The 26,522-nt window shown below is 39.5% G+C and overlaps 1 protein-coding gene across 1 annotated transcript in view; it reads left to right on the forward strand.

The window, feature by feature from the left end:
- The first annotated feature begins 19,090 nt into the window (after positions 1 to 19,090).
- LOC126263247 (serine/threonine-protein kinase 3) overlaps positions 19,091 to 26,522 on the forward strand; it is a 378,603-nt gene continuing 371,171 nt past the window's right edge. Inside the window, exon 1 of the mRNA XM_049960350.1 lies at positions 19,091 to 19,256. Within this exon, the coding sequence (XP_049816307.1) occupies positions 19,243 to 19,256 (14 nt within the window). The 5' untranslated portion in view covers positions 19,091 to 19,242. The remainder of the gene's footprint in view (positions 19,257 to 26,522) is intronic.

A 26,522-nucleotide genomic window follows, 5' to 3' on the forward strand; every position in this document is an offset into this window, starting at 1 on the left:
ATTATTATTTTAGTATCGATGAAGTCTTTTTTATTAATATCACGAGAATGTTCTCTTAATTCCACACACAATGCTGTCGTGAATATTGTTCTGATTAAAATATTGTTGTGGATATTACAGTGTCTTACCCAAATCCTGTATCATGTCCATGATACTCTCTCCCCTATTTTTCGATAGTACAAAACATGCTACCCTTCTTTGAACTTTCTTCATGCACTTTGTTAACCCTTTCTGGTAAGGTGCAGCAGTACTCCCAAAGAGCTCAGACACCCATAGTGTACATAGTGTCGTTAGTATATTTGATGCTTCTTCTAAATGTTCTGACAATAAAATACAGTCTTCGGTTCACCTCCCCTATAACATTTTCTATCTTTTCTTTCCAATTTAAGATGTTTGTAATTGTAATTACTAGCTATTTAGCTGAATTTACGCCCGTTAGATTTGATTGATTTATCGTGTAATCGAAGTTTAAAAGATTCCTTTTAGGGCTTAAGTGGATGACCTCACTTTTTCCACTATTTATGATCAATTGTCAAATTTTGCACCGTGCAGGTATCTTATCTAACTCATTTTGCAATTTGTTTCGATCTTCTGACGGCCTTACTAGACGACAAACGACAGAATCATCTGCAAACAACCTAAGGCAGCTGCTCAGATTGTCTCCTAAATCATTTGTGTAGATAAGGAATATATGTATAACACTGCTTTGGGGAATTCCAGAAATCATTTCTGTTTTACTTGATGACTTTTCGTTTTTTACCATGACAGATAATCACGAATTCGGTCGCGTAACTGAGACAATATGATGTCTGTTCAAAAAATTTCGGAAATTTATCCACAACATTTTTCTACGCTTATCTTTTACTTATTGTGCATGGTCTCCTTCGAAATACTCTCCTCCACTATTCATACATCATTCCTAACGCCGTTTCCACTTCCAGAAGAGGTCTTGGTACGCCTCTTTCTGGATCGCGCGAAGCACTGTCTGCGAATTGTCTTTTATCTCGTCTATTGTTGCAAACCTTCTTACATTCGACGGGGTTCTCAACTCTGGAAATTAGAAAAAAAAGTTCGCAGGAGCCAGGTCTGGAGAGTATGGACGATGAGGGAGCACACTGAATTCAATTTTTGTGCAACAGTCACACGTCAACAGGGATGAATGTGTGGGTACGATATCGTGATGCAAGAACCATGAATTATCTCGCCACATTTCAGGCAACTTCCCTCTCACATTTTCTCGCAGGCGTCGCAACACGCTCCGATAATACCAATCGATTAACGGTTTGCCCCTGTGGCACGAATTCATGATGAACTAATCCTTCAATGCCAATGAAAACTTTCAGCATGGCTTTGACATTTGACCTGACCTGAGCAGTGTTTTGGTATTGGAGAACCTTTCCTGACCCATGGTGAAACTGAACCTTGTTCTCAACATTATAACCGTAGACCCACTTATGATTCTCTTAAGTAACATCTCGTTCTCATTTGCGCTCTCCAAAAGCTCTTCACGGTTGCGAGGCGAAGGTCTTTCTGGTCTTGACTCATGAGCCGTGGGACGAACTTGGCGGCAGCATGACGCACTACAAAATGCTGTGTGAGGACTTCATGAGATGATCCATCTGAAATGTTACGTTTTTCTGCCATCTCTTGGACAGTCAGTATTCGATTGACAAGCATAATTTCGTTGACTTTCCTGACATGAGCGTTGTCGGTAGACATCGAAGGTCGTCCTCAACGAAGGCCATCTTTATGTTCCGTCTGACCATTTTTAAACCCTGTGAACCGTTCATAACACCGAGTACGGTTTAAGCACTCGTCACTGTAGATTTCTTGCATCATTTGCTGTATCTCTAAGGGTTATCCTAAGTTTCGCGCAAAATTTAGTGCTGACGCGTCGCTTCTCTAACTCTGCCATTTAGCAATTCACAAGCTGTGCGACACAACGTTCTACTAAATACAAATCTTAAACACAACTAACAGACATACAACAATGAAACTTTCAGTAACTACTTTTTGGCCACGACAACATCACGATTGCGCTAATGCTGCCAATATCGGAGAAAGTCGGCACCACTTGAAATATAGTCATTTGTCTCTTGAGTGCTGTCAACGTGAAGCTGCCCTTCGATGCGAATTATTGCAAAAGGCTTCTCTAGAAGCAAAGTATTAAGAAATGCTTGTGTTACTACCAAGTAACTTCTGCAAGCCTTTGCTGTGTATACATTAGAACAAAATCTTACTCAAATTTAATTAAACAGTGGAAACGTCATGTAGCAATATTAACAATGTAGGAAAAGATAGATTGCTACTTATCATAAAGAAGATACGTCAGGTTGCAGACAAACATGACTAAAACACACTCACATATAGCTTTCGGCCATAGCATTCATCAGCAAAGACACACGCACATACACACACACACGCACACACACACACACACACACACACACACACACACACATATAGGCTGTTACAAAAAGGTACGGCCAAACTTTCAGGAAACATTCCTGTATATATAAACACAAGCAATCGCATACACGACTGACAGCTCCAGCTTCTCAGGCCAGAATGCAGTATCATGTGGGATGCAAGCAGCAATCTGGAGGGGGCGGAAGGGGAACGGAAAGAGAGAGTATAGAGGTGGGGAGAGAGACAAACGCTGTATGGTGGAGTGTGCAGTCACTAGACTGCTGACAGGTGCAGCGTCAAGAGGTTGGGGGGCAGGGTGGATGGCGAAAAAGGAACAAAAAAGGAGAGGGGCAGGAAAAGACGAGCAGATGCGTTGGCAGAGGGCTGCAAATAAATGTTGTGGGAGACGAGAATGGAAAGGAGATGATAGGACAGAAGGGTGGAAACTGTTGGGTGAAAGGTTTGGGAACAGTATGTCACCATAGGTTGAGGTTGGGAAATCATGTGAACGGAGAATGTGTTGTAAGGATAAATAGCATCTACACAGTTCAGAAAAGCTGGTGGTGAAGGGAAGGAGCCACATGGCTCGGGTAGTGAAGCAGCCATTGAAATCAAGTGTGTTATGTTCAGCTGTATGTTATGCCACAGGGTGGTCTACTTTGCTTTTGGGCACAGTTTGGTAGTGACTTTATGCTGGTGGACAGCTGGTTGGTACTATACCAATATAAAAATATGTGCAATGGTTGCAGCAAAGCTGGTAAATGACATGGCTGCTTTCACAGGTGGCTGGACCCTTGATGAGGATAAACCTATGACAGGATAGGACTAGCAAGTGCTGGGTGGGTGGATTGGGCAGATTTCGCACCTGGATCTTCCTCAGGGATACGATCCTTGTGGTAAAGGGTAGGGTTTTGGAGTGGTATAGGAGTGGACTACGACGTTGTGACTGTCAGGTGGGCGACCGAATACCACTTTAGAAGAGGTGGGAAGTATCTTGGGTAGGTTCTCCCTCATTTTAGGGCACAATGATAGATAATCAAATCCCTGCTGAAGGATGTGGTTCAGTTGGTTGGCTGGTTTTTTTGGGGAAGGAGACCAGACAGCGAGGTAATTGGTCTCATCAGGTTAGGGAAGGACGGGGAAGGAAGTCAGCCGTGCCCTTTGAAAGGAACCATCCCGGCATTTGCCTGGAGCGATTTAGGGAAATCACGGAAAACCTAAATCAGGATGGCCGGACGCAGGATTGAACCGTCGTCCTCCCGAATGCAAGTCCAGTGTCTAACCACTGCGCCACCTCGCTCGGTCTGTGGTTCAGTTGCTCCAGTCTGTTTGATGAATGGGACACTCATTTGTGGCTGGGTTTTGGGAGTGGTGGGAGGATTAGTGTCATGTGGGAAATGGCATGGGAGGTCTATTAGCGGAGTAGATCTGGGGGTGGGGGTGTAGTGTCTGTGAAGGCCTTGGTGAGACACTCAGAATACTGAGCAAGGGAGTTTTTGTCACTCCAGATACGTTGTCCCCGGTTAGTCAGGCTATATGGGAAAGATTTTTTGGTGTGAAAGGGATGACAGCTGTCAAAATGCAAGTACTGTTGGTGGTTGGTTGGTTCATGTGGAGAGAGGTGTGGATGGAGCCATCAGAGAGGAGCAGGTCAACATCTAGGAAGATGGTATGCTGGGTTGAGGAGGACCACATGAAGCAGATGGGTGAGAAGGTGTTGAGGTTTTGAAGCAACAAAGATAGGGTGTCTTGGCTCTGTGTCCAGATCATGAAGAGTCATCAGTGAACCTCAGCCAGACTAGGGGTTTGGTGTTTTGGGCAGCTAGGAAGGCCTCCTCTAGATGGTTCATAAAAAGGTTGGCATAAGAAGGTGCAATGCAGGTGCCCATGGCTGTGCTACAGGTTTCTTTATATACCTTCACTTCAAATGAGAAGTAGTCGTGGGTTAGGATAAAGTTAGGAAGGTTTATGAGGAACATGGTAGTGGGTTTGGAGTCTGAGGTACACTGAGGAAGGTAGTGTCCAATAACAGTAAGACCATGGGTATGAGGGATGTTGGTGTCCTATCTGTGAAAGCAGCCATGTCATTTACCAGCTCTGCTGAAGTCATTGCACAGCTTTTTATATTCGTATGACTAGCAACCAGCTGTCCAACAAGATAAATGGTCGCCACCAGACTGTGGCCAAAAGCAAAGTAGACCACCTGTGTCACAACCTTCAGCTGAACATAACACACTTCATTTCAATGGCTGCTTCACTACCCGAGCCATCTGGTTTCTTCTCTCCACCACCAACTTTTCTGAACTGCGCAGGTGGGAGTTATCGTTAAATCTCATTCTCCGCACCCATAACTATCCCGTCCTCAAACTATGATGATATACTGTCCCCTGTCCCCACACGCTCCACCCAAAAGTATCCATCAAATCTTTCCTATTATCTTCTCCCCATTCTCGTCCCCCATCCTGTTTACAGCCCTCTGCCAACACATTCACCCATCTTTCCCTACTCATCTCCTCTTTTGTTCTTTTTCCAATACCTCCCTGCCCCACAACCTCTAGACACTGCGCTTGTCGGCAGTCTAGTCCCTGCACACTCCACCAGACAGCATTCGTCTCTCTCTGCAACTGTACACTGCTATCCCTTCCCCTTTTCCTTCTCATCCCTCTCTAAATTGCTGCTTGCTACACACGTGATGTTGCATTCCGGCCCAAGATGCTGGAGTTGGCTATCGTGTGTGAGTTAGTTGTACTTGCTTGCGTGTGTGTGTGTGTGTTTCTTTACTAATGAACTCTGTGGCCGAAAGTTATATGTGAGTGTCTTTTAATCGTACCTGTCCACAACATGACATGTCTTCTATATGGTAAAAAAAAGTAGCAATCTTACTCAAGTTTACTTGTTCAAGTCACTGGGGCAAGTTTATTTCAGGAACTTTCTGCAAGTACTTGCTGCAGAAGTGCAGTTATTCTTAAAAATCAAAGCAGTGTTCACTGTTGTTGCATTATTACTAATGAAGAAAAATCGTGACGATGCATATAAATAAAAAATAGAAAATCTGTTGGAGTACATACTGATGTTACCAAGAAACGCTATTCAGTTAACTAGAATCAGAGCATTTCACTTGGGTTAAAAACTTTGAGAATATCATACACAAATTTCGAACAACTCTCTTCTATTGTATAATCAAATATTCGATAACAGGAAACACAAATGAGACTGTCTTTAAATCACTCTTCCATTTTTGCAACCAGTATTTACTACTTTTATTATAAATGTAAGGCATTTATGTTTATGGCAACATTAAAACCATCAGCTAAAATTTAAAGATGTTTGTGGTGCCAGTCTGTTTTCCCTTATGGTGAAACAAATTGATTGGTAAACTTATTTCGCACTTCCTTGACTGGTGGTGCCAATTATATGTGTTTAAGGATTGCATTAGAACATTTGTTTCGGCCCATCTGTCTTTGTACCATTATAGTTTTCCACACTGACATTTTCGCTTCGATACTGAACACACACAATTTCTGTAAGTACGAGGAAAGCTTCCGCAAATGACAAACTCGGAAAATATTTCCAACAAGATGTAAGAAACTAGAATGAATTTTCATCCTTGCAGCAGATTGTGTGCTGCTTTGAAACTTCCTGAAAACTGTGTGCCAGACAGGGATTCTGACCTGGGAACCCCGTCTCGCACACAGCTTTAGTTTGTCAGAAAATTTCATTTAAGAAACTTTTTTCACTAACTTCTTGAAGTTGGGGGGGGGGGGGGTAGGTGTTTGCAGATATGGTGGTATCTATATCCCAGAAAACCCTGTGACTGTATGGTTAGTGCGACATACCACAGCAGGAAGTTCGACAGAATGCCTAATAAATATAGTGGGTTCAGGATTGAGAAGTTAGAGTGGTTGCGAGAAAGGCGAATATACTGCAACGACTCTATGAGGAAGACTGATCTGTCGTCTACAAAGGAAAAGAATCCAGCTGTGAAAGTGTACATTGTGAACAAAATTGCTAAAAGCAGAGGCCATAAAATAGTCCGTTTGCCGCAATAGAACTGCGATCTAAATCGGATAGAATGGGCCAAAGTAAAACTCAACTTCAGGGAGAACAACGTCACTGGTGACATGTCGAAGTTAAATCTTGTTAATACTGATTTCCTTTTAGTTACTGCACAGGGCTGGCAAGGTTACTGCAGAAAAGTGCAGCAGCTGGAGCAACAGTATTGGACACTAGATAGGATAACGGAAATGGCCATCGGCGAAGTTATCCACAACACCATGATCCAAGCTATGATGACGATGATTATATTAAATCAAACACAAATGATACCGATGTTTAGTGAACATAATTTTGACAGTTCTTTCAGACACAGCTAATTACATTTTGTAACCATTACTGCTGTGCTGTTTTTAATAAATGCAATGTGCAGACATATTCCAAAAATCAGTTTTTGACTTTCGATTCATAATGTCTCAAGTTGTATGGTCATCTACTTTCATTTTTCATTATTTGTAATAAGTAAATAATACGTTACCTGCAGATAAAACTCTCGAGCATGAACACGTCAACAAATTTGGTGAAGTCCGATCGGAGGGAAGTGTCACTTAAGCGGGCAATATTTCCACAACAGCCGCCTCCGATTTCGTGCTAAGCACGAAACGCGGGTAATGGTGCCAGGATTGCTGCAAGCAGCCGAAGCTACCTCCTCCTCGCTCCTCGGCAGCCCTAATGCTGGGGCATGGTCTTCAGCTTATGGCGGGCGAACAGTACACATTAAACACAGGCGTGTCCAGTGTTGCGAAACGCATTTCGCTCCACCACACCACTGGCGCGAAATTACGAATGGTCCGGATCATTTTAAACACAACTCATAATCCAAAGCACGCAATTTGATTACAGGCCGGTTGTGAGGTATGGTGTTAGAAGCGTTCTTCCTGTGTTCGACCTGCACGCTTTGGGACTGAAACGCTTTTTGTGTTTCCCCAAGACCCTCTAACCTAAAAAACTACCCATCCCACGCTGTGTAGCTACTCGTGTAGCTGTCTGCTGTGTGTAATGGACTCCTGACCTACTCAACAGAGCCCGAAAACCTACCGCCCTACAACGCAAGTCGAGGAATCTGCAGCCTAAATGGTCGCAGAGTCGTGTGAACCTCTGATTCAGACCCTCCTTTCTGCTCCATTTCAGGGGTCCTCAATCAGTCCTGTCGATTTGCTGCAAATGGTGAGTTCTTCTTTCCTCTCGCAAGTAAGACTGTCAGCATTTTTCACTTCCGATAGCTGCTCGAAACCACCTGCAGTTGGCTGCACCCTGTGTTCTTCACGGCATCAGGAAGGACCCATTCCACATCTAAAATGACTTCACCCAGTTTGCACATGGAGTGCACAGTGGCTTTCCACCCTTCCTTGGCAGCCATGTCTCTAAGGGTTCCCATAATTCGCCTAACACTGAAGCTCCCATCTACCAATAATCCCACTCTCTGTGATGGCCTGTATCTTGCATTGGCAAGGGGAGTGGTGATTTAAAAGTGGAATATTGGATGCCAGGAATAGGTTTTGCGATTAACGTATTGGAAGGTGTGAGAAGTGGATTAGTTGGTATAGGATACGAGTTGGGAAAGGTAGGTAGATGCGGAAGGCGAGCTATGGTGCATGTCTTTCCAGGATTTCAAGGTACGTCCAGAATTTGGGGGAAGCAGAGATACAGGCAACATTGATGCAGATGAGGATGGGGCATATTAGGATAGTGGTAGAAGGATGTAAATCCCAGATACAGCTTTTGGTAGTTTTAGTCATTTACGAACTTTGTGTTAGATAGTAAGGAGACGTGTATTCTATGTCAGTTTTCTGTCGAGGATTAGTCACGTATGATTTTTTTGGTAGTGAGATGGACCAATTGAAACCTGGACCACAAATACCCCGAGTGGTGAGGCCAAAGATAGTGGCTTGGCTTTTCTGCGGACAAAACTTGAAGTTTCCATATATTGCACGACTTAGGGAGGAGGAGGAGGAGGTTAGTGTTTAACGTCCCGTCGACAACGAAGTCATTAGAGATGGAGCGCAAGCTCGGGTTAGGGAAGGATGGGGAAGGAAATCGGCCGTGCCCTTTCAAAGGAACCATCCCGGCATTTGCCTGAAACGATTTAGGGAAATCACGGAAAACCTAAATCAGGATGGCTGGAGATGGGATTGAACCGTCGTCCTCCCGAATGCGAGTCCAGTGTGCTAACCACTGCGCCACCTCGCTCGGTTTGCACGACTTACTAGTAGATTCAATTGGTCTTAGATGGAAACATGGGAGAATGGAAGGGTAAGTTCAGTGGATAGGTAGGTGATTTCATCAGCAAATTGCAGGATGTACGTGGGGAGTGATGGTTTGGGAATGTTGGCAGTGTACAGTATACAAAGAAGATTGAAAGGACAGAATTTAGAGGCACATCAGAAATGGGGTGAAGTATTTGGGAGCAGGTGTTGATAGTTGGTGGTGAAGGAAGGATGCTATGAGGTGGACATAGTTACCCGAGAGTGCAAAGGTTTGTAGCTTCAAGAGCTGTCCAGAATGCCACAGCGTTTTTGGATGTCAAGAGAGACAAATAAGACGAAGTTCTGTTTATTTATTTGATAGGAGATGAGGTGGGCAAGGTAAAGAAGTTGGTCGTTATGGAATGTTCGTGATGAAAGCGACATTGGGTGTTGGGGATAGATAGAAGGGTTTCAAGTTGCTGATGGTCGTTGGTTAAGGACTGTTTCATGAATTTTGCTGGAAATTGAGTAATGTTGATGTGCTGATACGAAGAAGTCTGTGATGTTGGTTTATCAGGTTTCAGGAAGAGGTGGATTTTGAATGTTTTCAACTGCTCTGGATAATAACTAGTGTAGAGGATGGTATTTTAAAGGATGGCAAGAACATTTTCATTTTCTTCAGTCACCAGATTTATACCTCCATGCTCAGATGCCTTCCTTATGACATCTTTAACGTTACCCAATAGGCATATTATCGATCAAAGATAGTGATGCATAGCCTAAATCCACGTTTACACAGATACGATTTGCTTAAAAACGTAAGCTCCCATTACCACTTGCATAAGACAACTTACATGTGTAAAGACCCTACTTGCCGACTATCTTGCCAACTTATGCATAATTTACGACAGGTAAAACTCATTGAACATTCTTACATGGTGTCGCTTCCACCACAATCACCTACGAGCTGGAGCAAGCGCCTCTAGATGGACCAGCTCTTACGCTGCTCTCATTTGTTGGACAGTACACTCCTTCAATCGTTTATGTACATAAAAACTCATGACAAAATAACGTGATTATTCTTCAACTAAATAAATAAATACTTCTTACAGTAGAAAAATTCTCCTAAACTACGTGATAGGAATCTCATTCCAGCATTCAGCAATTCTTTATAATCACTTAATTATAATAAAGCAACAGTTCATCATTTGAAGTGACATACGGATCCAAAAATTATCGCAATTGGGAGTGTGGGCTTGCTGAAATTCATATTACTGCAGAGCAGTCAATATCGTGAAGGTAATTTTTATTTCAATGTAATGATAATAATTTTTGCTTTAGTCATTGCGTGTAAATATTACAGTGAAATGGAGGTACAAAATTTGTTTACGCCTTTAGAGATTTGACCCTAACTAAAATCTTACGTAAATACAGCAGTTTTTGTATTGGCACAATCACTGAGTAATAACTGTTCCGCACAGTAGTGCAGATCTAGGTTAGAAATTTTTTTTAAGTATTGTACCAGTAGAAGAGGAGTTATATTTACAACATCTGTAACACGTCAGATTCTTGACTAACTGTAAAGATAAAAACAAGGCAGAACTGCCGAAAGAAAAATCTTACTTTCTGATATAAATTCCGTATGTTGTAGATAGCATCCAAGTACTAAACATAAAAACTTAGAAATAGTGTTCTTTGGAATGCGATACAAATATTTCAATGATGACAGCATATACAGTTGCCAGGTACCACAGTATTACCTGTAATTTAATGCTAGTTGGCATGGTACCTCGCATACTCGCATTAGACTTTTGCATAGAGTCAGAAATGTGGCTCAAAAGAAATCCAAATTGATTTTCTTCATTCAAAGGTGATTTTCATCCTCTGCAGATAGCTTCCTTATAAGTGTACTAGATGTCTCAAAAAGGTCTTACGAGATACTTATTCCTGTTGCAACATTTGTGGGTCTTTTGTTTCTCCAACGTCAGTATAAGAAATTTGGCTAAAAGCTTCACAACCATATTCACTCTCATAAAATAAAATGAGAAGCAAGTTTCAGTAGAAGCTTACTGGTAGCTTCTGCCTGTGAAAAACTTCACTTGTCAACATCTTGAAGGTCGCATAAGTAGTGTTTCGAACTTCAGCATGTGTAAATGCTAACTTTCATGTAAGGGTAGAGGTGAGAGGATGCACATGTAAATAGTTAATACTTGTGGAAACCCAACCTAAAAGTGATGGGACTAAATTTGGAATCGTGTTCAGGAGCAGCATGATTTTAACCCTCATCTCGCCATCCTGATTTGGATTTTCCATGGTTTCCTCAAGATGGTAAGGTAAATGCAAGGATGGTTCGATTTAAAAGGCTACGGTCATCTTAGACTGTAAGAGTTTTATATACATATATATTATTTACGTAATGGTCAAATAGACACATCAAAAAAAGTTTTGCTTCACCTCAGTTCCGAGAGTTCCGGAATCTGTGCAGAAAATTGTAATAAAGATCAACATAAACATCACTTCTGCCCCTTTTATTGCTCATGAAAGCCAAACATTGGGTGTTGTACCACATAAGCGAGACCTTCAGAGGTGATGATCCAGACTGCTGTACTCACCGGTACCTCTAATACCCAGTAGTACATCCTCTAGCATTGATGCATGCCTCGTGGCATACTATCTACAAGTTCATCAAGGCACAGTTGGTCCTGATTGTCTCACTTCTCAACCACGATTTGGCATAGATCCCTCAGAGTGGTTGGTGGGTCAGATCGTCCACTAACAGCCCATTTCGATCTATACCAGGCATGTTCGATAGGTTTCATGTCCGGAGAACATGCTGACCACTCAAGACGAATGATGTCGTTATCCTGAAGGAAGTCATTCACAAGATGTGCACGATAGGGGCGCGAATTGTCGTTCATGAAGACGAATGCCTCGCCAATATGCTGCCGATACAGATGCACTATCAGTCGGAGGATAGCTTTCACATATCGAACAGCCGTTACGACGCCTTCCATTACCACCAGCCGCGAACGTCGGCCCCACATAATGCCACCATAAAACAGCAGGGAACCTCCACCTTGCTGCACTTGCTGGACAGTGTGTCTAAGGCAATCAGCCTGACTGGGTTGCCTCCAAACAACACGTCTCACACGATTGTCTGGTTGAAGGCATAAGCGAGACTCATCGGTAAAAAGAACGTGACGCCAGTCCTATGCGGTTCATTCGGAATGTTGTTGGGCCCATCTGTACCGCGCTGGCATGTCATCGATAGTCCCTGTCTCTCTGTATCTCCTCCAGGTCCGAACAACATCGCTTTGGTTCACCCCGAGACGCCTGGACACTTTATTGAGAGCCCTTCCGGGCACGGAGTAACAATGCAGACGCGATCGAACCGCGGTATTGACCATCTAGGCATGGTTGGACTACAGACAACACGAGCCATGTACCTCCTTCCTGGTGGAATGAATGGAACTGATTGGCTGACTGACCCCCTCCATCTAATATGCGCTGCTCATGCATGGTTGTTTACATCTTTGGGCAGGTTTAGAGACATCGCTGAACAGTCAAAGGGACTGTGTCCGTAATACAATATCCACAGTCAACGTCTCGGCATGGTTGGACTACAGACAACACAAGCTATGTACCTTTTTCCTGGTGGAATGACTGGAACTGATATACTGACGGACGCCCTCCGTCTAATAGGTGCTGTTCATGCATGGTTGTTTACATCTTGAGGCAGGTTTAGAGACATATCTGAACAGTCAAAGGGACAGTGTCTGCGATACAATATCCACAGTCAACGTCTATCTTCAGGACTTCTGGGAACTGGGATGATGCAAAACTTTTTTTGATGTGTGTATAAATAAATAAATATATGTCAGAAAGTTGAAGAGCATTTAATTTTTCTGACAGCCAGGAAGGCAGGTAATAGTGCCAGTGCAGTAACATGTTTTCACATGCAAGTTGATTTACCTGAGTCAAGAAAGCTTGTGCTGGGGGTATGCACATACATATTGTCAGTGCATGTGCAATTCCAGTTTTATTTGCAGTGCTAACATGTAGTCCACATAATTTGTAGAAGGTTGTCTCAGTGCTCTATGGACGAAAGATAAATAAATATGTCACTATGAAATCAAAGGTTGTGAGTTCTCATGGGAAAAAGTTTGCCACATAAAGCAAATTACATAAGCAAGCCATAAAAATAACCATTAAGTCTATTAGTATATGTAATGAAACAGAAATTGTAAAAATAAACAGTCAGTGTAATTAGAAACAGAGAGAATACAGCCACGTTCACACATACAACTAAAGTAATGCCACAGCTGGTGACACACTGCAGTGGTACTATGAGATACCGTTCAAGATGCTACAAATTCTACGCAGTTGCCACTGTTTGTAAAATGGCATCAACTGAATCATATGTGTGATTATTAATGCTGTATTGGAAGATACGGTATTAGAGCTGAGACAAGAGTGAAATACAAGGAAAATGCAACCCAAATGCTGGTCTGAGAAACAGATTTCTTGTAGGAATGAAACAAGGCAACAAACATATTAATAAAAGGAATAACACTATAGTTGGCGCTACAAACGTTGGCAGTCGAGCGTAGCCTTGTTCTCCACTTCTACATCATGTATTGTCCGACAACCAATAAGTGTTCAGTAGTGTTCTCAGCACTCTGCTGTGAATATCGTAGCCAATGTGAGCGTTTAACATGACCATAGCGAGTTAATAGCAAATTTTTTATTCCATATGTTGTTAGTTGTGTGGCTGATTGTGGTGAGAATCGACAAATTCTGAACAAGCAACCGAGAGACATAATTTGCAGTGTAGATGCTTTCTTCAAGCACAGTGGACATGTGTGCACTTACTGCGACCATTGCTTGAAACAGGCAATAATGCAATCCTGTCTGTGTCTCGAGTTGCATGAGCTGCCATCATTCGTGAATCAGACTATAGAAGACAAAAAGCTGCTGGCTGTTGCAAACCAATCAACATTTGGTATGTAAATATCACCTGCAGACATACCACTCTTCCAAGGCTTTGGAATTTTATTGCATTCGATAATAATGTGTTTCGAATACCTCTAATTTTCAGTTTCACAGTTGTCACATCACACTCAGGGACTATTTCCCACACCAAGGATGTACTAGTAATGCAAGCCAAGTGACACAGTACAAAAATATGTGAGCATTTTATGTATCATACAAACACTCACTTCCTATGAACGATTGGTTGTGGACAATATTATAATCTGAATGTTACTGGTATAAGTTCAAGTGAATGCTTAAAATAGCAGAATGAATAGAAGTACACATTTTTATCCCACAAATAAATAATTCAATTTATGTTTTGTCATTGAGATGTAAACTAAAATACATAATTTTTTTCTTCATCACATAAGTAAGTTCAAGCAAATACTTAAAAGTGTAGAATAAGTAGCAGTACACATTTTAACCTGTGATGAGATAAATTCACATTTTATCACATTTTATATTAGGAAAACGCAATTTTGTCTTCACAATGTAAGTAAAGATTTTCTTTTAAGAGTGTTTTTTCCTTTTTTAATCTAAGTGGTTTCTTGTATTTTTAATCAAAATTATGTCTCATTACTCTAGGAATTTATTCACTTTATAATAAATTTGTTCTCTGAAGATTGTTTTTAGTTTCCTTTTGACTACCTGTATGTTATTAATTTCCTTTTTAGATTGATGGGAAGCTTGTTATATATTTTTATTCTTGACTCAGTTACTCCTCTATGGTCTTCTGTGAGAGTTGCAGAGTCTTGGTGGAAATTTTATCCCTCTGTCCTGTGTCATACTTGTGAATGACACAGTTTTTCTGGAATAATTCCTTGTTTCTGGCTGCAAACAACATCACAGTAAATATCCTGAGAGTCTTAAAAAGATCTCTGTAGGATGTTATTTTAGAAACATCACATATTAACGTCATTGCTTGTTTTTGTAGTTTGAAGATGTTTTCAATTCCTGTAGCATTTCTCCAGAGTATAATACCATAGGAGGGTACAGAATGTAAATATGCAAAATATGAAAAAGGAATATTTCTCTGTCAACAAGGTGAGAAATAGCTCTCAGAGCAAAACACACAGTGCTAAGTTTTTCGACCAGCTAATCAATTTTCTCTTTACATCTTAGCTAGCTATCTGTCTGTATGCCTAAGAATTTTGTATCTATCTTTTCAAAAACTTTTTGGTTGATGATCTCCATTTGAGGAACTTTCAGCTTTTTATTTACTGTATACTTACTGTACAATGTTAGTTTTTGTAAAATTTAGGGTTAAGCTATTTGCTGTGAACCATTTGTGTACTTGGTTAGTGAGTGTCAGGGCTATATCCTGCATTGCAGATTTGGGACCCTTGGTCAGAATTATTGTATCATCTGCAAACATGACTATGTTTTCCTGTCAGTAAGAGACAGGAGCCATAATGAAGATCAGGAAAATCAGCAGCCCAAGGATTGGATCCTGGGGGACTACATATTTTACATTTCCCCAATCTGAGTTTACTGTTACACCTGCCTCCATTAAGGTAACTCTTTGCTTCGTGTTGTGTAGATAAGATTGTAGCCACATCAAAGGTTTGTCTTTAAAGCCATAGTGTGGAAGCTTTTTTAACAATGTATTATGGTCTACACAGTCAAAAGCTTCAGCAAGATCACAAAAGATCCTCATTGGATACCTTCTGAGATTTAATACACTTAGAGCAGTCTGTTAGGCTAAATATAGCTCTCTCTGTGGAGAGTCCTTTATGAAAGCTAAACTGTGTAGGTGTTAGTAAGCTATTTGTGTCATGTGGCGATAAATCCTAACATAAACATCTCTCTCAGACATCATCGAGAACATTCTCAGCAAACAGATGGGCTGATAATTGAATAGAACATTCCTAGCTCAACTTTTGTGGCTGGGAATCACTATTGCACGTTTCAGTCTACCTAGAAATGTCCCAATTTTCATTGACTGGTTACATAAATAGCATAATATGAATCTGACTAAGTCTGCACATGATTTTAGAATCATATTTGATATTCCATCATATCCAGAGCTTTTAAGTAATTTTATGATTTCTTTAATTGATTTTAGGAGTTGTATTTTTGAAATCAAGTGCTGTAACTGATGAGATTTTAATCTGATTTAGTAGCTCTATGGCTTCTGTGGGAGACTGTTTATTGTGGTTCCCAGTTCTTTCACTCACAGTAAGAAAAAGTTATTAAAACCGCATTCCACAACTTTTTGGTTATTTTTGTCTGAACCACTACAAGAGGACTGTGGGGTCAGTGCTTGTTCAGATTTTATGTTCCTACTTGCCTCACTTTTTTTATGATGTTCCATACGGTTTTTGCTTTATTGTTTGACTTCCTAATTTTTTTATCTGCATAAAGCATTTGTTTGGCCTTCCTTGTTAAACATGTTAGAATTTTACAGATCGTTTGTAATGTAGTTTCAGTGCTAGGTTTTTATTAGCTCTTTGTTTTGTATACAAGTCTGTTTTTAGCACATGATATTTTGATGCCAGCTGTTTTCACCTCTTCGCTTCCACAACAAACCGATTTCATTTTAATCTGTCTTTGGGGGAAGCAGGATTCAAAATATTTTAGAAATAAGTCCAAGAATGAACTGAACTTGTCATTCATTGTAACTACCTGCTACACTTCCTCCTACTGTTCCTGGTGTAAACTGTTCTTAAACAAGCTAGTAGATTCTGTATTTATTATTCTAACATTGGTGTGATCATTTACTGTTTTGCTACTGGCGGGTTTTAAGGTTGTCAGATGACCAACGTGATCAAACAGACCATTTATTATGGATTGTGTTTTTATGTCATTGTAATTTTTGGAATCCAGGAAATGATTATCAATCAAATTCTTGCTGTGACAATATACTTTTTTTGGGAATGAGACCACTGGGAGTGGACTAAAAATTTACAACAATGATTTTAGTTGTTTATGATTGTTGCTATTTGAAAGAAAATTAATGTTAATTCTGACACATACTATAATCTGATTCTCATGCCTACAAAGTTTTGTAAGAACTAATTCTAGCTACTAGAGGAACTTTTTAATGTTTCCCACAGATGCCCTGTAAACTGCAGTTATTATGAGGAACTGAGTTGCCAGTTCTAATTTGGCACCACAACATCCAAAATTTTGTTCAATGCACTACTAAGCTACATCTATGGTTTGTGATCTAAGATTATTGTGCATGTAAATTTCCACATCATCTTGCCTTAAGTGGGTCCTGCAGTAGTGATAAACAATTTTATAACTATTTAAATGTATTGATTGTTTTCTGTGGCTTCCAGGTGATGTACAATTAGGCAGAGTACATCAGCAATAGTTTTGTCAGTATCAGCTGTTTCTTGAAGAGAAAGCAGTAGTTCTTCTTCTTTATTTAAAGGTTTTTTATATTTTGGTGAAACATTTTTAAGCTATTCAGGTTAGATATGACATGAGCTAAATTATTATCAAAGGGGACAACATTTACTCTGCAACTTTCTACATCCTCTAGTCTAAAATAGGCTTTCTTTAAGTGTTAATTACTACAGGAAAATGCTGCAATGGCAAACGATCACATTTTTTAAAACTTCTCTTTATCTGGCAGGAGAGAAGTACTTGTGATTGTTTCAACAATTTTTTGATTTATGAACTTTTTTCCAAGACCAATCAAATGAAGACCATATGTGATATGGAATCTTTGGCCAATGCCATTTATGTCCAGAATATTTACATTTGTAAACTGACTGCATATGAGCAAAAGCTGCTCATTTGCAGTGCTGATTTCATTGTTCACGCATGACCAGGACAGTAAGTCATACCGATGCGGAATGTTTACATACATAAAGTTTGTGTGCCCCAGATAACTCAAGCACTCCTTTAATTCTTGGCAGGCTATAGAAGTTTCATTCCGGTACATGACGAGTGAGCCACCAAATAGTACAACATAATCCTTGGATAATAACTCATGGATCTCGTTCAAATTAACATACTTTGTTACTTGAGACAGCGATGCCCCAGGCTTAACGAAACCTGTTGATTTCACAGTTTCTGCCACTTGATTTACACAAGAAGCGACCCCCCCGCCTGTGACTGTCAGCAAGAATCACAAGCTTTTTCAGGCGGTTACACTCGGGATCATGTTGGCAGGTGTTTTCAGAAACAGGATTTGTATATCTTTATGTTGATGTGTAGAAACATTAGTGCTCCCGAGAGTGGTTATCTGAATATGTTCAGTGCGTCCTATTAAAGCACCACTGTCACCACCGTCAATGAGCACTTCTAATCTGTTTGTTACTGGAATATTTGCTGGCCTGCTTAGTATATCAATGTATATATTGCACTTACGTGTTTTTGTAATGTTTTCCTTTCAACGAGGAGTCTATTTTGGCACATCGAAAGTGCCATTTTCACTCATACTTCACACATACAACACCGCCTTTAGCGGTCTTGCCGCATTTTGTACACACATTTACTACCCTAAGTTCTAGTACTGCTATCTAATAACAGTTCACTGTTTCTTTTACTGTTGCATGCACTGTTCTGTTTCTTGGAATTTTCATATTATATTTTCAAGCATTACCCTCTTCTAAAAGTATGGCAATGATTTCATCTTTGCAGTCTTTCGTTATTGGTTTGCCACGGCCCAATACATTACGCCTTTTGCAACACCATTGTTTTCGTCTTGGATTTGTGTTTCCACATGTTAAACGATACATAGTTTTACTGATTGTGCAGATTACGTCCTTTACTGTATGCGTCTTGCAGTAGTAAAGTTCTGAAGTCTGCTCTCGCAGTTCGCACAATGATGTGCTTTCTCCATGTGTAAATTCATTTTCGCAATTTTGTGACGCCCTATTTCTTCTTTCAGAAAGGTTTTTTGGTAATACAACACGCTGTAAACACATGGTCACGATATACATCAAATTTATTACTGTTTCACTTATTCTGGTAACTAGTATGTTCGCAGTTTACACTCGGCGGCGTCTTCAATATATATATATATATATATATATATATATATATATATATATATATATATATATAAATCTGAAATAAAGAGTATAGAAAGATCAGGCCATGAGTAAATAAAATTTACAATGAACAGAAATTGTACACCCGTAGCTTACTCACAGTTGTGAAACGCCTATAAAGAAATATCTCTATAGAGAGAACAATTCTTGACGCCTGATGCAGATGCAAATAAAGTGAAATGTGTATTATTTACGTCTTCTATGTAGTAACTCACAGTGTTACGTAATAATAATCACCCTACAACCCAAATTTCTTATTTCCTGCCTTGCTTTTGACAGTAAGTCATTATTGACACATGCCAGTCTCTTTCAACTATAAGTGGTAGTTTATGTTCGATAACGGAGCACTCGGATCGTCTTGGAATTTTGCCGTCAACGTGCTGAGATTAAACAGCACAGTGCTTGTGTTGGCCAGCCTGCATGGAAATCATGGAGGAATGGACGTAGCATCGGGAGGTGAAAAATTATTTTGGTGGAGTTACTCGGAATGCAAAATGAAAACGTAAACAAAACGAGTTTGTGATAGAAGTGGACTTGACGGTGTACCTAAAATGTCTTCCAAAAGGTTAGTACATGGTGATAATAGCTGTTTCGTATAGGCTACTGTGTTATTTCGCCGCAGCACTGTTAACACTGTAGGGATATCTGACAACTAACAAATGACAATGTCACAAAAAATTTCATCATTGGAAGTATTGTTTGGCGCAGACATACGAAATGTGTTAAGAGACTTTGGTTGCAAGAACACAGGGTATTAAATATCTGATAACAGGCGGCTGTCGCGATTTATTGTAGGGTATCGGAACGAAGCTTTTGTTGTTGTAGAAGAAAAGCAGTGTTTACATCGAGCAGACAGTTTCGAAATTGTGGCAGTACTTTTAGACATCCTGCAGACAGTTGTCTGATTGCTGCTGTGTTTGTAAACTTTGGCAATGCGATTTGCAGAATTGTACTCGGAGTCATGTAAGGAGACGTGGTAGTAGCAGCGTTAGGCGTCTTCCCTCATTGCACTTAGCAGTTGTCATGGTCTGAGTATATTTCACATAGCTTATTTTAAATGTAAGTGGAGCGGTGTTTATTTTTTATTGTTGGATTTAACATCCTTTTCGTTTGAAATTAGGTAGACAGAACATAGAATTTACTGCGTTTCCCATGCCGAGTAAATACGGATATGTAATAAACTCACATGTGAAAAAGTTAACAAACGTGCTTTGATATTCCTTGATGTCTTCGGACTGTGAATAAGAGACCTGCTATGTGGAATTAATGCGTTCGTCAATTGGTAATTCAGATAAGGTTTCTTCTTAGAAATCCCTCTTTCTCAATCCACCAAACACAAAACCATTTATTTTACAATTTTGTTTTTAGGCTACATAGCTTTTTCTGCCATTACAGATGTTTTAACCATTCATTGCCTTTGTGTTTTCAGTATTGTAAAGTAACATTACACCTAGGGCTATATAGCCTACTTGACACATATTTAGCTTACGGTACTGTACCTTAAATTGCGTTAAGCATTATTGTACAGTGGCATTGTGTTGTAAAAGGCATTGGTTGGGCTGCTGTTAGATTCATGTGTTATGGTAACATGTTGGCAGAAAATACATTTCACATGTCCACTGATGATGCTTCAGGATCTGCAGAACTTCAGTCATCCCAAAGAAGCTCATTATATTGCTATGAAAAGTAACTGCTTTTGTAGGTGCCCTGTACTCGTCATTTATTATTTGGAAAGTTCTTCAATTCATATAGTATTGTATTACATAGAGGTTGCAATTTTTAGTTGTTTTTTTTTTTTTTTGAAAGGTGTCTATGAGTGGAATTACAGTGCATGAGATGTAAATGGAGGCATAGCAATCTTTGATACCACAAAGCATTGCTGAAAGTAAAGTTTATGTGCCATTTCGTTACATGTGAAAATCAGTGCTAGGGGCCATTGATGACACAGACCTTAGCATGCTTTCTAACCTTCCAATCTCCAGAAAAGAAGTTAACAGATCATATAAAGTATTTGAAGGAAATGTAAGCAATCTTCTTAGCTCACATGGTGTTAAAAACACACAGTAGCATTTTGAAGGTCCGCTATGTTTTTTTCCAATCCTTTTAAACAAATACAGACTGTCAGGCTTTCTTTTAGTAATGTTACTCATATACTTGGTAAAAAATACAAACTTTACAGTGGCTCATTCTGCTTGATACTATGATTCTCTTTTTTTATGTTCCTATTTTTTTTTATTACATGCTGTATAGAATGTGATGTCTGGAATACTGAAAGTATATACATATTTTATTTAAAGAAAACAGAATGGGCCTCCTCCAGAAATGTGTGTTATAATGACGTGCCTGGAATGATGTGTGATATTAGTACTTGGAAATAAAAACTCTGGTTTGGAATTATTTGAAATGTAGATCGTTTCTAATAGGTGAAGGTATACTGCACTATCTTCTATAGCAACTGGTGAATATTAAGGGATAACTGTTTTATTGTCAGTTTTACCATGGTTCGGTGTGTCCATGCTAAATTTTCGTGTCCTTTACAACTGACTGGTGAAGCCTGTTCAAAGTTTGGTTGAAATAAAGTGCTGTGTTATTTAAATCAGCTTGGCCATTATATTCAATGATTGTTGTAAATGGTATTGTATAATTCTGCAGGCCAAAAATGTAATCCTCTGATTATTGAAATTAGTGTTAAGTGTGAATGATTGAGAACTATGCCTCATAGTATTGTGAGAGGATTCCCCACTGTCCATTGGAGACACATCAGATGTGGCACCAGATAGTATAATGTGTATAAGTGAGACCAACTTTTGGGTGATGCAAGGAAACCATGTCCAATTATAAAATTTTTCCGTACTGCTCACTGCAGATGCAACCAGGTAGTTTCAGCCTATATGCACGTACCACAAAAAGATGTATCACATTGATTGGGAGATAAACAAGGAGAGTGTTGAACTGTTACTTTTCACTATATACATAAGTGATCCAGTAGATAACATCAGAAGTTCCATGAAGATTTTCGGGTGTGATACTGTTGTATACAGAGAAACTTCTAGTGAAATGCAGCAAGGCCTGCAGAGAATCGACATTGGTGTAGGGAATGGCAATTGATCCTCAGTGACCCAAATGTAACATATTGCAAATACATAGCCAGAAATATCCTTTTAAAGTATGATCACACGGTTTCAGAACAGTCACTGGGAGTTGGTATCTCCATAAAATACCAAGGAGTATGCATATGTAGCAACCTGAAATACGACGACAACATAAAATTGATAATGGGTAAGGCAGATGCCAGACTAACATTCATTAAAAGAATCCTAAGGAAATTAAGTCCATCAACAAACAAAGTAATTTGTAAAACAGTTATTCAACCAGGACTTGAGTACTGCGTATCATTCGTGCTACGCACCTGATAGTATTGATAAAATGAGAAGATGCGAAAAAGAGCAGTACATTTCTTTACAGGTTCATTTAGTAGGTGCAAAAGTGTCACAGAGATGCTCAGTCAACTCCGTGGCAGGCGTTGCAAGAGAGGCGTTCCGCATTGTGGTATGGTCTGCTGTTAAAGTTCTCGAGTGTACACTCCTAGAAGAGTCAATCAGTGTATTGCTTCCTCCCACTTCCGGACAGGCCGTGAAGATTTGAACCCATACGGAGGCTTACCAGCAGTCGTTTTATCCCTGAACCATACCTGGCTGGAACAAGAAAAGGGGGAACTGACAGTGGTACACGAAGTACCATCTGCCACACACTATAAGGTGGCCTGTGGAGTATAGATGTAAATAAATTATTCTCATGTGATGCTGTCACAGTTACAGTGAACACAGTCTAAAAGTGTATGCCACTACATGGAACTTGTTGTGTTTATGTAGTATTGACAAGGTATATACAACAATTTTTCTGAGAGAACTGTTTTGCTCTCATAACACATTTTCCTTTACTAGGGTTCCCTGCTTCCGTTTATGGATGGCTGGAGTGTGAAAAATAAGTTATAAATTTTAAATGGGTGTTGAGTGCTAAATTCATCTTCTGATGATTTATCTTCACATCCTAACAGCTGACAAGTGAGAAATCTGTTGGAACCAGGTAGTTTGTGTTCAGTTTGAATGTAACACATTTATGACAGGGAGCTACTACAGGGTACACTGATACTGTTAATGAGCAGATTAATGCTTGGAGAGTTTTATTGTAGTCAGCTGTCATTTTTATGGAGAAGGTGCAGTATTTTACTGGGTAGTTCATGTTCTATGAGTTGCCAAAATTAACTATGACTCAAGCTGTCTTTAAAAATCCTTCCTTCAAAGTGGGACTGCAGACCAAAAGAAGACACAGGTAGAAACAGAAATCATGTAATAGACTATTCTATGAGGTAAATCTAAGTGTTATTCTGATGTATGTACCTTTATGTATCTTTCAGAATTTAGCGACCTCTGATTTACACAGTTGCCTTCTTCGTATAGCTCATATAATCTTCAGTGCAAAGACTGACTTGATTTAGCTCTCAACACTAATCCGTCTTGTGACAGTCTATTCATCAATTTGTAACTGTTGCAAACTATATTCATCTGAAACTGCTTACATTATTCAGGCCTTGGTGTCTCCTTGCCATTGCCAAAATAAATATACCTTGGTGCCTCAGAATGTTTCCTGTCAGCGGATCTGTCATTTAGTCAAGCTGTGCCACAGGACTCTTTTCCTCCCAAATTTGTTCAATACCTCCTCACTACGTACCTGATCTACCCATCTGATCCCAAGTATTACTCTGTGACACTCCATTTCAAAAACTTCTTTCCTCTTCATATCGGTCCTGTTAACCATCTACATTTTGCTCCCATATAAGGCCATATTACAGACAAATAGTTCCTACCTTTTAAATTTACGTTCGACATTAATGTTTCCCTCTTTTCTAGAAAAGCTTTTCTTGCTGCCCAAGTAGTAAAAATATATGTAACTCATTAAGTGTCTCATCTTCTAATGTTTATCTGGCATCACATGACTTGATTTTTAATGTGCTTACAAGACAATATCGGTTCTACAAAACAGATGTTACTATGTCATCAACAAACCTGAGAGATTTCGTTACTTCTCCCAGAACTTTTCCAAACTGCTTCTTAGTTTCCTTCACTACTTGCTCAGTCTACAGATTGAATGGCATCAGGGATAGGCTACAACATTCTCGCTCCCATCTCAAATATGCTTTCCTTTCATGTTCTTTCTCTTACAACTGCAATCTAGTTTACATAAAAATCATAACTTTGCTCAAAGTATTTTATGCATGATAACTTGACAGTTTAAAAGAATATATTAGTCGACAATCCCAAAAGCATATTCTAAACCAACAAATGCTATAAATGTTTGTCTTTTTGTTACTGATCTTTTAACAATGCTGTAGTGGTGGTATTGTATTGCATGGCCCTACATTTCCCCAGAACCAAACAGATTTACCCCAGATTGAGATTTAACAGTTGTTCTGTTCTTCTGTAGGTGATGTATTAACATTTTGCAGCCATGACTTTTTAATCTTTTTTTTTCCAGTAATATTTACGTTTCTTGTTTGGTACTAGGATTGAAGTTTAAAAGCACTTTCACCTGTATCCTACATACTAGATGGGACAGTTTTATCATCAAAGATCTTAATAATTTTGACAGAATGTCATCTACTCCAGACACCTTGTTTTGACTTGAATCTTTCAAAGCTGTGCTGTATGCATCCCATATTTATCTACTTCCTCTTCCCTATCCATAATGTTGTCTTAGTTGATTTCTGTTATTAACTCTTCTGTATATTTTTACACTTTTCAGCCAGCTTTCCTAAGATCATTTAATATTGGTTTACCAGGTCTTTTGATGTTGAGGCTTCTTTTACAGTCTTCTCTGTCTGTGACCGCATGACTGCCCCCCCCCCCCCCCCCCTTTCCAGTTTTTAGATTTGGTGTCGCCTTTTATGCCTTTACTGTGTGTGTTTAATGAGCATTATTTTATAATTTGACTCCCCTTACTGGATCCGTCCAGTTTTAGCAGACCCTCTTTCTTTTGTGACTCACTTCGGAATCGCAGACTGATGACCTCTCCGTGAGGTCCCATAACCCCTCTGTCAATCAATCTGCTGTTGTCACTATTCAGTTTCAAAACACTACCTGTTCATCTTTCCTTTCCCTTGTTTTGATTAGTTTTTGCAAAGTGCTCCCTTAGAATCTCTCAAAAACCTCAGACCATTTCAACCTCTCCAGGCTACATCCCTTAATTTCCTACTTCTGTGCAATTTCTTTAGCTTCACTTTGCCTGTCAAAGTCCATATCTGCTGCCGGAAATATTTTTCCATTTAGAATCTAGCTTCGAAATCTGTCTTACCATTATGTAATCCACCTGAAACCTCTTGTTGCCTCTAGTTGTTCCTCCTTATACATCCTTCATTCACAATTCTTAAATCAAGTGTAACCAATGATTAAATTGTGCTCTAGCAGAAATTCTATCAATCAGCTTCCCCTTTCATTCCTTTCCTCCTTGTCCATATTTTTCTACTATTTTTCTTAGTCATACATTTTTGACTGATGAATCCTTTCCTCTGTCACAATTAAATTTTCTTCTACCTTAATGCACTGAATAATTATTAAGTCATTGAACAATTGCTTTTATCTCATAATGATTTTTTTCAGTCTTTGTCATCTGCAGAGGTATCAGGCCTGCATACTTAGTGTATTTGGAAAAAAAAGAAGGGGGGAGTTGTAAATGTCAAGGACTAAACAAAGTCTAGTACTTCAACTATTTGGGAACATAGTGTTCAGTCTTTGATAACATAGCACATGGGTGGAAGTGTCTGAACTTTCTCTCCTAGGTGAAAGGCTACACTGACTGATTCAGACCTGTAAGGGATAACTCATTGATGAAAATGAGTAAGTACTTGGAACAGTAATCCATATAAATAATTTTCCCACTGAAGAAGTTTCTGAAGGTCAAAACAGTTTTGTCCACTGTAGGCTGACTGGAAAGCATTCTTTTGTATGTACATCTAGTTGTCACGATTCATAAAAAGAAAGGGGATAACACAAATTCTCTGTGTGTATTACAAGATGTTGACACTGCAGTCAGTGAATTGATTAAAGGGAGTACCACACAGCTATTACTACGAAAAAGAAAATATAAAGTGTAATACACTCTGTAGGGTAATAATAATTCTGTTGTCAGCACAATATGCTTAAATTAAAAACGTCTATATCTATTGGAAACTGCATTCTTCAGAAATATTTTTCACACACAGCACTTGCACAAATAATTTAACAAAATAATGATGATGTATTTGTGAAAACTAATTTAACAAAATGACATATTTATGAAGCCAACTCGTTAGCTATTAAGACGCCAACCATCTGGGAATGCCTTTAGTTTATCTTTCACTTACCATCATTTTAAAAGTTCATTGTCCCTAGAACTGAATAGGAGGAGAATATAGGTGTGATCGGTCTGTTTTTCAGAGTTGTTCTTGAGGTGATATTTTCGCAAAACGATTACACTGAACTATTTTCTGAAGATCAAAAGCATTTTGTCCACCATAGGCTGCCTGTAAGGAGTATTAAATTTCTCTTCTTATTTGTAGTTTATGTACTACAGGTAAAAAGTTACGTGCTACATCACTTAATATATGTGTGTGGGGGGGGGGGGGGGGTGTGTCAGGGTGGGAAGACAAGTCACCTTTGCACTTTTCTTGAGGAATTATCCTGGCATATGCTTTATGCGATTTAGGAAAATCGCAGACAATGACAATCTGTATGGCTGGGCAGGGATTTGAATAGCCTTCTTCATGAATAATAGTCAAGTGTGTTACAATTGTAGC

The sequence above is a fragment of the Schistocerca nitens genome, chromosome 1 (genome assembly GCF_023898315.1).
Source record: "Schistocerca nitens isolate TAMUIC-IGC-003100 chromosome 1, iqSchNite1.1, whole genome shotgun sequence".
NCBI classification, from domain to species: Eukaryota; Metazoa; Arthropoda; class Insecta; order Orthoptera; family Acrididae; genus Schistocerca; species Schistocerca nitens.